This window comes from Dama dama, chromosome 16, assembly GCF_033118175.1.
Source record: "Dama dama isolate Ldn47 chromosome 16, ASM3311817v1, whole genome shotgun sequence".
Classification (NCBI taxonomy): domain Eukaryota; kingdom Metazoa; phylum Chordata; class Mammalia; order Artiodactyla; family Cervidae; genus Dama; species Dama dama.
This window is the reverse complement of record NC_083696.1, coordinates 11,537,884-11,552,787: the sequence shown is the minus strand read 5'-3', so window position 1 is coordinate 11,552,787 and position 14,904 is coordinate 11,537,884. Positions and strand designations below refer to the sequence as shown.

Sequence of the window (14,904 nt, the reverse complement as noted above, 5' to 3'; positions counted from 1 at the left end):
CAGGAGAGGGACCTGGCTTATGAGAGGATACCTGCTGTCAAAGGGTAAATGTAGAGGATGTGCTAGAGTTGGAAAATTCTCGTAGTAAAATAAAAGCTGGCTCAGGAAAACCTATCAATGCATGCTGGATCTAGAGCAGCTGTTGTGAAAACCAGCAGTACATGTACATGGTCTTAAAGTGTCTTTTCCCAGACTGCTTAGAAGATACAGTTCTGAGGAGGAGCAGGTTACTCAAATGATCTTAAAATACGTTCTCCTGCAGGCTGCTTACCAGACAGAATGGGAAAAAACAGTAACCATACAGCAGAGAAAACTGAGTAATACCTTGGCCGGGTCATCACAATTAACCTCGCCAGTGAGGGCAGATGGACACTGTGTGCCTCTTGATGGGAGAGGACACGACATCACTTACAGAGAAGCACAACTGCGAATTCATAACCCGGATCTGATCATAAGGAAACACCAGACAGGTGGCAAATGAGAAACATTCTAGTTTTAAAGCGGGGGAAGCCAAGGCCTCTGTTCAAAATTGTCAATGTCATATAAGACGGAAAAAGGCCAAGGAGACTAAAAACATATGACAACTATCAATAAATTCACTAAATGACTCCGAACCATATTCCTTAAGGAGAGGAGGAAAAAATTATATAAAAAACATTACTGAGTCAACTGAAAACCTAGAATATGAATGGTTAAAAATGCTGCATCATTACACTATCTAAAGTTGGTAACTATACTATGATTATGTAAAAGCAGGCACACAGAAGAACTTAGGAGAAAAGGGGCAGGATGTAAGCAATATACTTTCAAATGTTCAGGGAAAAGTATCATATGTGTACAGAAGGCAAACCAAAGTAACTGGCACAAAATTTTAACAGGTAACTTTGGGTAAAGCGTAAACAAGTATCATATGCAGTATTACTGTACTTTTCTCTTAAGTGGAAATTATTTCCAAATACAAGGTTTTAAAAAATACTGATCACAAAGGTTTTTCTAATCTAGGTGTTGAAATCCTAATTACTTTCAGGTTAATACATTCCAGTTTGGGGGCACATATTGAGTCTATTAAATAGAGTTCAGTAGTTGGTTCCATGAATTTAGTTCCCAGCACAAGGTAGGAAATATTTGAACTTTAACTCCTTGAGCTTTAAAATGAAAACCCCCTTATCCATGTCAGTTTGAAAGTGAAAGCGAAAGCCGTTCAGTCATGTCCAACTCTTTGGGACCCCATGGACTATACAGTCCATGGAATTCTCCAGGCCAAGAATACTGGTGTGGGTAGCCTTTCCCTTCTCCAGGGGATCTTCCCAACCCAGGGATCAAACCCAGGTCTCCTGCATTGCAGGCGGATTCTTTACCAGCTGAGCCACAAGGGAAGCCCAAGAATACTGGAGTGGGTAGCCTATTCCTTCTCCAGGGGATCTTCCTGACTCAGGAATCGAACAGGGGTCACCTGCACGGCAGGAAGACCCTTTACCATATCAGTTTACTACTCACCTAAAGAATATGTGATTGATTTACAAGTTTCAAGGAGAATTTCAGCCAGAGCCTCAGGATCTGCATGTTCTTCTTCTAAAAGCATTAATCTGTACAATCAGAAAGCAAGATCCAAATACTAGTTATTTCAGAAACATTAAAACCTTTCTGGCACAAATAATTCCTATCTGTATGTATTACTTTATGATGTCACTTTAGCTTTTAGTTTTGAAATTTAAAAGAATTCCACTGATTATACATAAAATGCTAAGGGGGAGGGGAAAGTAAAATAAATGACTGAACTATGAAGCAAAGCGAATTACCCCTGAAAAAAGGCATTCATTGCCTGTAGGACTCCCAGCTGCACTTTCCACGTGCTGAGTTTCAGCCGTTCACACATCAGCTTGCACAGTTCCTGACGATAACAACCTGGGAAAACAGACAGATTGGCACAGAGCAGGACAGAGAGTATGAAGAAGCAAGAGACGGAGCAAGTGAGAAAAACAAAGAACAGAGAGAGGGAGGGACAGACAGAGCGAGCCGGATTGGGGGATGAGCGGAAGAGAGAGGGAGAGAGGAAAAAGTAAATAAAATAAAGGCCTTTAATTAAAGCCACGAAATTTCAAAAACACTTCAGCGTGACTCTGTTCAATTCCCACAAACTTCCCTGATATGCACCCCCACCCTCAAATCCTATGTAACTGTTCAAAAGTGATAATTATTCACTGTGAAGGCAATATCCTTTTCGATAGTCAACCCCACTGGTTTTCCCTGTAAAATACCCTGAATGCCAGCCAAAGAAAGCGGGACTCTGGAGGCCGGGGGCTCCCTGCTGGACATTCACAAGCTTCTGCATGTTGCAGATTTAACTAGAGTCAATGGTGCTTTATCCCAAACCTGTTATGCCAACTGCACTCTTATTATAATTATGTAATTAATATTTTGCTAAGTGATGAAACAGGAGCATAAAACTCAACAAAGTAGTTATTTTTTAAATGCTTCAGAATTTAGTAAGGTTCACAAATGTAAAGATGAATAGGGGTTAAGAATCTAGATTCCGCATTTGAACCACTTCCTAATAAACTGATTTCTTTCTCCACTATAAATAAATAAAACCAAAAAAAAAAAGGAAATAAAACCAGAAAGTGAAGAAGCTATATTATGAGTAAGATGTATATGAGAAGCCTGTGTGGAACAAATTCTCAAAGGCCTTTGCCCTTCCCCTGTAACTGGTACATGAATGTACATCTCTGTTCCTTAAACTAAGACTGTCGTGTATGTGTATCATCTTTTTATATAACTCCCTATTTGAATTTTTTCTACCTATCAAGCAAAAGTTAATAGTCCTAATGAAATCAAATAAGTGGGCTTCCACTGCAGTCTAAACATAACACCAAGAAATAAAACCTCTTACAAATCTGTATCTCTGGGAAAACCCATCCTATACATAGCAAATATACTTTTTGAAGTTCACACAAAGGATGGCAAGTCTCAATGACACTCTTAAGTGTGACTTTAGATACATCCAAAATATTAAAAACCAGACATTACTTTGCCGACAAAGGTCCGTCTAGTCAAAGCTATGGTTTTTCCAGTGGTCATGTATGGATGTGACAGTTGGACTAGAAAGAAAGCTGAGTGCAGAAGAATTGATGCTTTTGAACTGTGGTGTTGGAGAAGACTCTTGAGAGTCCCTTGGAGTTGGTGATAGACAGGGAAGCCTGGTGTGCTGCAGTCCATGGGGCCGCAAAGAGTCAGAACTGAGCGACTGAACCGAACTGAATCACAGAAAGTCAACGATGCTTTTCATAAGATTCAGGAATATTCAGACGTAGGATGCACTGCAAGGACCAACACAAGGCAAATTCCCACTAACTACAACCTGACCCGCGAGTAAAGGTTTACTGTTTATTTAAACCTTGGGCTTCCCTGGTAGCTCAGCTGGTAAAGAATCCGCCTGCAATGCAGGAGACCCCGGTTCGATTCCTAGGTCAGGAAGATCCACTGGAGAAGGGATAGGCTAGCCACTCCAGTATTCTTGGGTTTCCCTCGTGGCTCAGCTAGTGAAGAATCCGCCTGCAATGCAGGAGACCTGGGTTCGATCCCTGGGTTGGGAAGATCTCCTGGAGAAGGGAAAGGCTACCCACTCCAGTATTCTGGCCTGGAGAATTCCATGGTCTGTATAGTCCACGGGTCACAAAGAGTCAGACATGACTGAGAAACTTTCACTTTCACTTTTCACTTAGAAAGATAATGCTCAATTCTGCAAATCTCTCAGAAAGTTATGAGTTTCTCAGGCAGACAGATTTCATTTGCTTATTGAAGGCTGAGCAACAATTCCATTAATTTTGAGACACAGAGACCCCACTAATAAGTTCCATGGATCTCTCAAAATACAGTGCCATAAACAAGACCAACAGAATTCTTTTTATAGTCAAATTATCTACATAAAATGTATCATAGCTGTTATGGTTGTTTAGTCACTAAGTCATGTCTGACAGGCTCCTCTGTCTATGGGATCCTCCAGGCCAGAATACTGGAGTGGCTTGCCATTTCCCACAAATTCACATGCTGAAGTCCTAATAACCCCAAGTATTTCAGAAGGTGACTGTGCTGGGATATGGTTTTCAAAGAGACCATTAGGGCCCTAATCCAAGATGACTGGTATACAAGATATAAGAACATTAGGACATAGAGACATGGATGGCCATTTACAAGCCAAGGAGAAAGAGCCCAAAAGAAACCTCAACACTGTTGACACCTTGATCTCAGACTTCTAGTCTCCAGACTTTGAGAAAAGAAGCCACCCAGTCTGCAGGACTATGTTATAGCACCCATACCAAACTAATACAACAGCCAATGAGATTATCTGCCAGCACAGAAGTAAGACTTATATTGGATAATGCTCTCTACTCATCTACAGGAAACTGCAGCTATAAATCACCACACAGAATGCCTCTGCTCTCGTGAAGTAACTCCTGACTACAGCAGCACTTCTCGAAATGCAGGTCCTGTTACTTACGCTGGGTCTCTGCACTTCGGGGCCAGGCTTTGCCCAGGCTCTCAAAGGCTCCCAGCAGAGATTCCAGCTGGAGCTCCTTTTCCTTCTCATTCTCATCTTCATTTTTGGTTGTCCGGACTCCAATGCTTTCAGGTGAGTTCTAGGACAAGGCAAAGAAAAAGCAAGCAGATTAAAAAAATTTTTTTTCTTTGAGGTTACAAGTATACTATTAAAATATTCAGGGTAGCGGAGTATGAGATGTTAAGCAGGAATTAAACGCTAAATTCTCTACCATGGGTTGTCCTATTCATTAAAAGAATTTCAAACATGAAGACTATATATCTCCAATAAACTTGGGTGATCCTGTAAAGGAACCTGTGGGCAAAGGTGAAAAAAACCTATCGCATATACCGTATTTTGAGCACAACACAGAAAGGGTGGCATTACAATCATGGAATTAAAGGAGAAAGAACTCAGTAATGATCTAAATCCAAACTCCATCTTTTTAAGATTAGGAAATAAGCTGGGAAGTGACTTGCCCAGCTGGCTAGTGAAATAATCCATTTAAAATATAGGTCTCCCAAATCCATACACTACCATTATGTATGTAACAGAAATTATTTAAACAACTTTTTTTACAACTGCAAAATAGCATCAACACAAGAAACCAAATAAAAATGTTATTTAAAAATATTTCGTGTTTCACCAAAAAAAAAAAAAAAAAATTTGGTTAACCATACCCTTCTTTCTCTGAATCAGTGTCCAACCTTTAAAAACAAGAACTTCGTTATCCAAAAGAAATCAAAGTCCATTTTTGATCAAAGTCCCCCGATCTGTAGCAAAGGCAGCCAACAGCGGCACGCTGAGCCCCCTGTCTTCACCCCGGGAGGCCTGGGCTGGCTCCTGCACAGACTTCAGCGCAGAGCTCATCACCACCCTAAGAGAGACTGTTCGTCCACGCCAACACCAGACTCAGGAACTCACTGGTCCCGCAGCCCTAGTTTCCTGGCTCTCAGGATGAAATCCCTGAAGTAAATTCATCTTTCTGCTTTGTTTTCTTTTTCTTTTTTTTTTTTTTGGCCATGCCACATGGCATGTGGGATCTCAGTTCCCTGATCAGGGATCAAACCCACACTCCCTGCATTGGAAGTGCAGAGTCTTAACCACTGGACTTCCAGAGAAGCCCTCTGCTTTGTTTAAAAAAAAAAAAAAAAAAATCCACATTCTCCCATGGAGGGGAAATGGATACCTAAAATGAAGACTGCTGTTCACAGCCTCCTTTGCAGCCAGGTGGCCATCTGGCTAAGCACTGACGAATGGGAGAAGTGAAAAGGCCCTGCCGCAGTTTCCAGGACCTCCCCTTAAAAGACAGATCTGAGTGCCTAGTTTGACCTTTCATTTTCTCTCTATCTCCTCTGCCATCACCTGCTTGGAACACAGACACACAGTGGACTGTGAAGACAGTGGCCACCCCCCAGGGATAGCAGAGCTGGGAGCTGTAAAGAGCCAGACTCCCAAAACTAGTATGTGAGAGACAAACGTCTATCTTGCTTGAAGCCATGATGTTTTGGGATCTTCTGTGATTTGCAGCTACATAAATCCTAACAAAATGTGCAAAGAGGACACAGGAAAATCTTTTCCTTCTTTTTAAAATTTTTTTAAAGTATAAACAAGACCAGAAAGAAGATGTCAGTCATTACCTTCTTGATGAGAGGTATGACAATGTCGGCAAACTCCTGGAACCTATCTTCTTTGGTGGCCTGCAAGACATCCCCTGCACAACTGATTGCTACAATCTTGTACTTGGGGTTCTCTTTGCCACACTCCTTCAGAACAGCCTGGAGGATTTCATTTGTGCTGGGCTGACCGGGCACAGGTTTCTCCAGCTCTGCACTGTAAGACCCACACGAAAGCATCAAACGATTAATAAAGGCTGCGGCTTTCCGGCTCAGTTTAAGAAAGGGCCTCTGATTCACTGAAGAACACTCACCTGCACGCTGTCACCACACAGGCAATGGCTTTCAGAAGTTCTTCCTGAAGGGTTGGAAGAGGAAAAGATAGGCACCCATGTGTCATTTATATTCCCTGCACATGACTACAACTACCTCAGAAGTATCTAAAAAGTATAGCAACAAAAATGAACCAGTCACCACATCTTTAACACACTTTGCCATTTAACGAGCACATCCACAGTTTTGCTCCAGACCATGGAAGCAGGATAACTGTCCTCATCTCCACTGCATGAAGCCTGGAGAACAGACTTGCCCAAGGGCATAGAGGCAGAAGCATTAACAATGGAATCAAAACTGCTCTGCCTCCGAGGCCCCCACTTCATCTACAGCTCTGCACGGGCTGCCAGAGCGTCTACCACGTCAAGCAGACTATATATGATGCCACAGTCTCACGCTCCCCACTACACAGTCATTGTGCGTAACCTACCATCAACTGTCTGTAAAAAATGACCAATTCACAGGCCCCAGAGACGTGCATCCTGAACTCAGGGGTTTAGACACACTGGCCTGGTCACTCAATTTCACATATGCCCAATCCTGATGGTCTGCTCGTGAGGTCAACAGGGACAAAAAGATGATCACTTGGTTTAAGACTTGTCTTGGAAAGTTGAACAGGATAAAAAAAAATCAACCCCCAGCATTACTGTGCACTATTCAAGGACACATGGGTTATACTATCATGAAATATCACATTTAATCAAAGTTTACCCAAGGCTTCCCACTGCCTAGGAAATCTGTCTGGTTCACAAAAACAATCCATCTTTTGTCCCACAAAACAACATTTTAATTTTTATAGAAAATGAAAAGTGAAGGATGAAGTCATAATCCTTTAAGGATAACTTAAGATTAACTGGGCATGAATGGTTCCTTTACCTTTCCTGCCCATGTTCTTCCAGTTAGGCCTTGTAGTAATGCGGTCAGTATCATTCCCAGGTACGGCGGTACCAGGGAGCTGGTTTGCTTTGCAATTGACGCCATGGCAATTGCACCCTGCGCTTTCATTTTCCAGGACTGAGACTGTAAAGCCTTCTGAGTAATGGTAATCAACTCCTGCAGGTATAACCGAATGCCACCAAAGGAACCTAGGTTATGAAAAGCAAAATTAAAGCAACTTTTAAGTGACCAAAACAACCCCCAAAACTAATGGATTTTTTTCCTCCAGGTCTAGAATAAAAGTCAGTGAACATCAGTTTAAAGCAGTGACTCTCAGTGACATTGCATCACATCCCTCTCTGAAAGGGAGAGAAAGGGCGCAGGGGTGTGAGCAGTCTTCACGGCAGCAGGACTTTACGGACGTGGACACACCCACAGGGGGGCCGTTACCCGTGAACGTGTGTCCAGGTGAAAAGCAGAGTGGAGAAGCACTGTTCCAAAATATTACTCAGAGCAACAGAAAAATCACTGTTCACTCTCAACTGAAATAAGCAAAGTTCTGCTGCGTGAGGGCGGTTTCTGTTCTCTCACACGGGCAGCAATGAGAGAGAAAAGAAAAGCGCTCTGAGCGCCAGCCTGAGAACTCAGCAATTTGGAAAAGCTGAGAACCCAACGGGACACACACTGTTAAGGTCCCAGGAAAAGTAACTCCAGAAGTTTGTGAATAAAAAGTGAGCTAGAAATTCCAACAAACTTATGGTTACTGGAGGAATACAGCAGGAGGGGTAATTGGGAGACTGGGACTGACGTATATATACTACTATATATAAGCAGATGACTAATGAGAACCCTCTGTATCGCTCAGAGAACTCTACTCAATGCTCTGTAATGACCTATACGGGGAAAAAATATAAAATAGAGGGGGTATAGGTATAACTGATTCACTTCACTGTACAGCAGAAATTAACACAATGTTTTATTTCAACTATACTCCAGTAGAAGTTTTTTTTAAAAAGAGAAAAATAAATTTCAACTGTGGTTCTTAAGGAACAGGTTAAATTCATAGGCACTGTTTACTTACCAGGGACATTCTCCTGCCACACTTCAGTCCATAAGTTACATTCTTCTTTTTCTGCTTTCTCCTCATCAGCAATTTCATGCATGCCTAGGAATGCCAAAGGCAGAACTTCTTTGGCATGGTTCTTCAGGACATCGGGGCTGTATCGTCCAATAGCATGAAGAGTCAGAGCACAGGACGTCTTGTAGACGGGTTCTAAAGAGAAGCAGAAAAGCCCACAGTCCTCATGACACGCACTGTCTTTAAGAGTAACTGGCCGCTGCGGGACTTGTACCACAACAAAACAAGCCAGTAAAATCAATCAGCAATGTTCCTTGCAAAGCACATAAAATCAGAAAGGTTAAGACCTGAGTTGTCCTGTTTCATTAGGCTGTTTACATCTACATTAACAGTAACTGAAACAGGAAAAGAAAGGTACCTTCTTTCTCCATATACCAGCCATTGAGCTTCTGCAGGAGTTTCTCAGTGCTGCTATCCCGTGAGGTCTGGAAGAGAAACGATCCCAGTCATTTCTCTGTAATTATGCCACTATACTTACTTAACTAAGTAAGAAATTCAACTCACCCGAACCAAATGGCCCATGGCAAATGCACAGGATTTCTGAATTACACTGTTCCGGTCAGTCAGGCCAGTAAGCAAAGCACTCATGAGTTTACCTAGTGCAAACAAAGGAGGAAAATCTTGACACCTGGTTGACTGAATGCTCTGCTCTTGTTCCCAGGACCCAAACAAACTTAAACCTGTAGTTAGTATCTGATTTATTCCATGGTAGCCTAGAGCCCTTGCACGTTACATTTGTACTATCCATTTGCTTCTCTTTGCTTGGTGTAAAGTTAAAAATTAAACTGCATCAGGACTTCCCTGGCAGTCCAATGGTTAAGAATCTGTGCTTCAATGCAGGGGGCACCAGGGGGAACCAAGATCCTGCATATGGCACAGTGTGTCCAAGAAATACATAAGTAAAAAAATAATAATCTGTGTCTAGAATACTGGGGGGAAAGCTGCAAAAATGAGAGCAAGGTACTTATATAAAAGTTCATCAGCCCCACCTAGAAACCAATCCAAGAAGATAAAAATGTTGATATAAAATTACAAATCCTCCAGAAGAGAAGATACTGTCACCTCCTTATACCAGCAAGAAATAAAATCTGTAAACCAGTGAAAACTTGCTAAACTTGATCATCTTGTACCTCTTGCAAAGAGAGATAAAGGTAGGGGCAGGGGAGCTTGAGGGAAGAAGTACACAGTATCTCAAGCATGGTTCAATGACCATTATTTTTCCTTTCAAAACCTTGTCACACAAGACATGGCCATACCAAAACATCGCCCCACACGGTTGAGACAAACTCACCTGAGTAAGGTGTTAGGTCCTGGGGACACTGAGTAGTTAATGACACAATGACACTGGCACAGCCTCCCTACAGGGTTACAAAGGCAAAGGTCTAAATCTGATGGTCACAGTGTTCTATCAAGCTTTGTTTTAGGAGTCAAAGATTTAAAGAAATACGCAAAGCCTAACAGCCCCTCCAAGAGACCATCTAGAAAAACTCTTATTTTAAATTACTAACATGAAGATTTTCTTCAAGACTTCCAGCAGGAACCTTTGCTGCACCAATGCACACGGCGCGCATACATTGCAAGTGAGAAGGAGACTCATACAGTCTTTTGGGAGGGCAACCTGCCATCCTGTCCATTCTTGTTTTAAAATTTCCACTTCTAGTAATTTAACCAAAGGAAGTAGCTTCAGATGTATCCAAGGACATTCATCACAGTGCTTTGTGGAGAATCAAAAGAACTGAAAACCAATCAGATGTTCCCTGATGGGTTAAAATAAATGATGTTCCAGCCACACAAGAGAATAAGTATCTTGTGGCCATTAAAGAGGGCAGTGTGTAAGACACATGCACACAGAGAGACCAGAAGGCAACCCACTCCAGTATTCTTGCCTGGAGAAGTCCCACGGACAGAGGAGACAATATTTACTGAGTAAGTCACACGTTTTATATCCTGAATGAGCTACATGTTTTAAGTTACTAATGCAGTCACAGAAACAAAATAGTTAATGTAAAATAGTATTGGGTTTTAAGAAATAAAATGTATTTCACACATGACATCTATTCTATGTTTGTGGCCTAAACTAATGAAGATGCAAATTTCTCTGGTAAAAAATACACTTGCTTACCTTGGTTCCAAGACCTACACCACTTCTGATCAGTTCACATAATCTAGGAACTAGCTCACCCAGCACTGACACATCAAGATATTGCAGGCACTTTGGGAAGAGAATAAATATAAAGTTAACTTAAGGAAATAATTAAGTAAGTCAGTACCACATCTTCAATTAAAAACTGCCACAGGAAAAAAAAAAAAAAAAACCTGCCTGGGACTTCCCCGGTGGTCCAGTGGTGAGGACTGTGAACATCCACTGCAGAGGGAGCAGGTTTGATCCCTGGTTGGGGAACCAGCCACACTCCCCCCAGAAAACTGCCCATGTCAACTACGCACCCAACTGGTTTTGACATGAAGTTGAAAAACTACTGGTTTGATTTTGCTCTAATTTCAGTGTTAAAACCACCATTATACTATACACAAGAAAGTCATTTATCAGTAGTTCAACATTATAAACAAAAAATAATAAAAAGCACTAATTTATAAAGGAGAAAATAAAAAATGAGCACCCAAGAAGAAAGGATCTCTCTGGGTCTACCTTCTCTTTATCAATCCAGATTAAAACTGACCTTCTTCAGGAGGCCTGCCCTACCAAGCCATCTTATTAAAGTTGACTTCTTAGGCTGATTTTGTGATATTGTTTTTTTGAAAGTGTAACCACTACATTCTATTACTGATGAATACATCTATAAGTTTGCTAACTATTTCTACTTCTTTAAGCTTTCTTCCCCCATCATCCAACTAAAATATAACATCTTTAGACCAAATTTTGGTAATAACTCCCCAGTTAGCGCTAGAAAAATTTCTTCTTCTCTTGTCTAATCTTGTGATCTGCCTAGCACAACAATTTCCAGTAGCTCATGAGTTCTCATTAACCACTCCAGGGCAGGAACAGGAGAGCCGGCTTTTGTGACCTTAGAGACTCTTAATCTGCGACTCCACAAACACTGGAACTTTGAAACTTGGTGCCAACCAGCTCTTTTCTGCAAATCCCCTTCCTTTAACCGAACAACCTACCAACCGTGTGCAGTTCTCCCTCCCTACCTTTTCTGCTGTCTACTCTGTGAACTCCTCCAGCTTACACCTTCCTAGGTCCCCAAGACAGTGCTCAGGCAGAGACAAATACCTGAACCTTTCCTTAGACAGGCAGGCCAAAAGATATACAGATATGGATTTACAGGGAAATCTTTTAATATATTGTTTCCCTGCATAACACAAATCTGGACTGATAGAGTCTAGTATTGGGGAAAGTAAGTGTTCCTTTAACAATACAGGAGAAGAAAAAAGAACTCTTAAGAAAAAACGAGAGTCACAACAGCTGCTTGAGTCGTCCCTTAAATCTCTAATTCATTTAATGCACTGTAACCTGAAGACTTTGAACATTACACTCTGAAGTAAGCCAACAAATGTTCTCATTATAGGAGGCACTGACCATGTTGATTGTTTCCATCATGGGAGAGGATTTGGCAGCACTGAGTCGGGCGCTATCCATTGCAGCCTGAGAACACAAATGCAAGGACATTCGATCAATTAAAAAGAACCTCCGCAGACTCCCGCTGGGTGAGACTGCCAAATTAACAAATATTTTTAAAAAGAATATATAGATACAGCAAATTAAAACACAAGTCTAAATAATTTCCTCGGTCCTGCATTCAACCACAGATATGTAGAGGCAGCATCTCACCACAGGTCAGAAATGCAGATGACAGTTCAGTATTAACGACAGCTTTAACACCCCAGTATGGCTCTGAGCAAGTTATCCAGCCTTCCGGAGCCTCGGGTTCTCCATCCAATAAATACACAGATTAAGTAATTTTCCATCTAAGACATGATTTTTAATTTTCATACATGTTTTCCTTTAACTATGCAATGGACCCTCACATGGTATTTTAGTCCAAGAACTAGGGAGCAGGAGAGGCTGACACTATCCAGACATAATAAACAAGAAAAATTAGGCATATAGAAGTGACTTGCCTACAGCTGCGAAGTTTGAGCTATAATTTACGTTTCTTCATTCTCAACACCTATTAGGTGGGAACACAGAAAAGGGCAAGATTACTGCTGAAAGAGGGAAGAATGACTGAAGAAGAAAGAGCAGTATCAGAGGAAAAGCGAATGAGAAGAGGACAGTGTCGGTGAATTAAAAAGCAAACACTGAACCGAGAGAAAGCCTCTACGATCACAGGACAGGAGCGTGACAGTTCTAATAAAGACAGATGCAAAAATATAAACGAGTGAAGAACAAACATAGAGGAGAAACAATACAACTCACAAAACAAATACAGATGGCTAACACAATATGAAAAGACAATGGACAACACTAACAACAGGAAACTGTAAATTAGAATGAGATTCTTATGCCAGAATGCCAGACTGATATTCAATGCTGGCACAGATGTGGAGGAAAACAGAACATTCATAACTTTTGATATAAAATCTCTCGCACAAAAGTTCAAAATAACCTCACTACAGAATACTACACATGCACTAAAAAGAACGAACCAGATGGACATGCACATGTGGTATTTTGTTAAAAACACAAATCAAGTTGCAGAACAACATTTATAGTTTGATTCTATTTCAAAATTAATGTGTTTGTTGATTTTGTAGCTTATGACTACAAAAGAACTTGAAAGAAGACACAGGAAACTGCTGACAGCATGTACTCCTCAGGAATGACACTGCGCTGCCAGAGAAGAGGGGACTCCTGGGGGAATACTTTCTACACTTCTCTGTCGTTTTAATTTTTCACAGCAAATATATTTCATCTGTAATTTAAAGGAAAAAAAAGAACCCACAACTCTGATTAAGAGACTAGGGAACTACAGTATACCTAAAAAGCAAAATACTTTTGAACCATGCCAAAGTCTAGCTAGAAATCCTCTTGACTTGTAGGACAAGAATGGTTCATAGAGAAAGACTCTGAGGGTGTAGACTTAACCCCTACAAAATAAACAAACATATACCAAAAACTCTGTTAAATAAATGCACTGATACGTTTTTTTGGCTAGAAGTGTCATTTTTCACTCACTTCACATAATAGTGTATGAGTCCCCTCCCCGCCCACCCCACTACTAAAAAAAAAAAACCACCGCATGTGGTTATAGGAGTCAAGTTGTTTCGAGAGTGCTGGAAGTATCATTTGAGTCGTGGAGTTTGACCAAGGACCCTGGAGGACCTATTCAGTACCTTAACAGGGCTCGCCCTTCACAGTAACTGTCAATACGCTTGTGCTGTCAGCTCACCTTTTCTTGGTCAGTAGCCCGGAGGCTCAGATAGTTGAGAACCTGGGGCTCCAATACGCTTAGGGACTCCAGCAGAGCTGGGATGAGTTTTGGCGCATGCGGCTTCAACATGGCTCCTGCACTTTTGCTGATCTTCACCAGGGTGTTGATACTATAGACACACAAACACAACTCTTGAGTCCTTTTAACAAAAGGAAGTAGCCCTACAAGTCTAGTCATGAGGATATTCTGCAGTTTCCTGCATTAAGGAACACACTCCCTTGGGTTCAGAGCCTGGTCTTAGCTCTGTGTTGTTCTTCTGGGTTTTGCTTCTACTTTTGATTAAAGAAAATTTCACGCATGTATGAAAGCAGAGAGGATCATAAATGAAATTCTATTATGTTCTCCACCCAGTTCAACAATTAGCAACCTTTGGCCAATTCTGTCTCACTTATACATCCACCATACATACAGATCATACATATACTTTTTACCCCTACCATCACAGTATTTTTTTTTTTTTTTAATTAGTTGGAGGCCAATCACTTCACAACATTTCAGTGGGTTTTGTCATACATTGATATGAATCAGCCATAGAGTTACACGTATTCCCCATCCCAATCCCCGCTCCCACCTCCCTCTCCACCCGATTCCTCTGGGTCTTCCCAGTGCACCAGGCCCGAGCACTTGTCTCATGCATCCCACCTGGGCTGGTGATCTGTTTCACCATAGATAGTATACATGCTGTTCTTTTGAAATATCCCACCCTCACATTCTCCCACAGAGTTCAAAAGTCTGTTCTGTATTTCTGTGTCTCCTTTTCTGTTTTGCACATAGGGTTATCGTTATCACCTTTCTAAATTCCATATATATGTGTTAGTATGCTGTGATGTTCTTTATCTTTCTGGCTTACTTCACTCTGTATAAGGGGCTCCAGTTTCATCCATCTCATTAGGACTGAATCAAATGAATTCTTTTTAACGGCTGAGTAATATTCCATGGTGTATATGTACCACAGCTTCCTTATCCATTCATCTGCTGATGGGCATCTAGGTTGCTTCCATGTCCTGG

The 14,904-nt window shown here is 41.4% G+C and overlaps 1 protein-coding gene across 5 annotated transcripts in view; it reads right to left on the bottom strand.

The window, feature by feature from the left end:
• Positions 1-14,904, bottom strand: part of ECPAS (Ecm29 proteasome adaptor and scaffold) — a 110,855-nt gene that overhangs the window by 7,477 nt on the left and 88,474 nt on the right. For all 5 annotated transcript variants that reach the window (XM_061163436.1, XM_061163435.1, XM_061163433.1 and 2 more), the window contains 13 exons: positions 13,855-14,005; positions 12,042-12,107; positions 10,623-10,712; positions 9,792-9,858; positions 9,005-9,096; positions 8,859-8,925; positions 8,444-8,635; positions 7,363-7,571; positions 6,468-6,511; positions 6,178-6,370; positions 4,499-4,637; positions 1,800-1,905; positions 1,498-1,586 (listed from right to left, as the gene is read on the bottom strand). In XM_061163436.1, the coding sequence (XP_061019419.1) occupies positions 1,498-1,586; positions 1,800-1,905; positions 4,499-4,637; positions 6,178-6,370; positions 6,468-6,511; positions 7,363-7,571; positions 8,444-8,635; positions 8,859-8,925; positions 9,005-9,096; positions 9,792-9,858; positions 10,623-10,712; positions 12,042-12,107; positions 13,855-14,005 (1,505 nt within the window). The remainder of the gene's footprint in view (positions 1-1,497; positions 1,587-1,799; positions 1,906-4,498; positions 4,638-6,177; positions 6,371-6,467; positions 6,512-7,362; positions 7,572-8,443; positions 8,636-8,858; positions 8,926-9,004; positions 9,097-9,791; positions 9,859-10,622; positions 10,713-12,041; positions 12,108-13,854; positions 14,006-14,904) is intronic.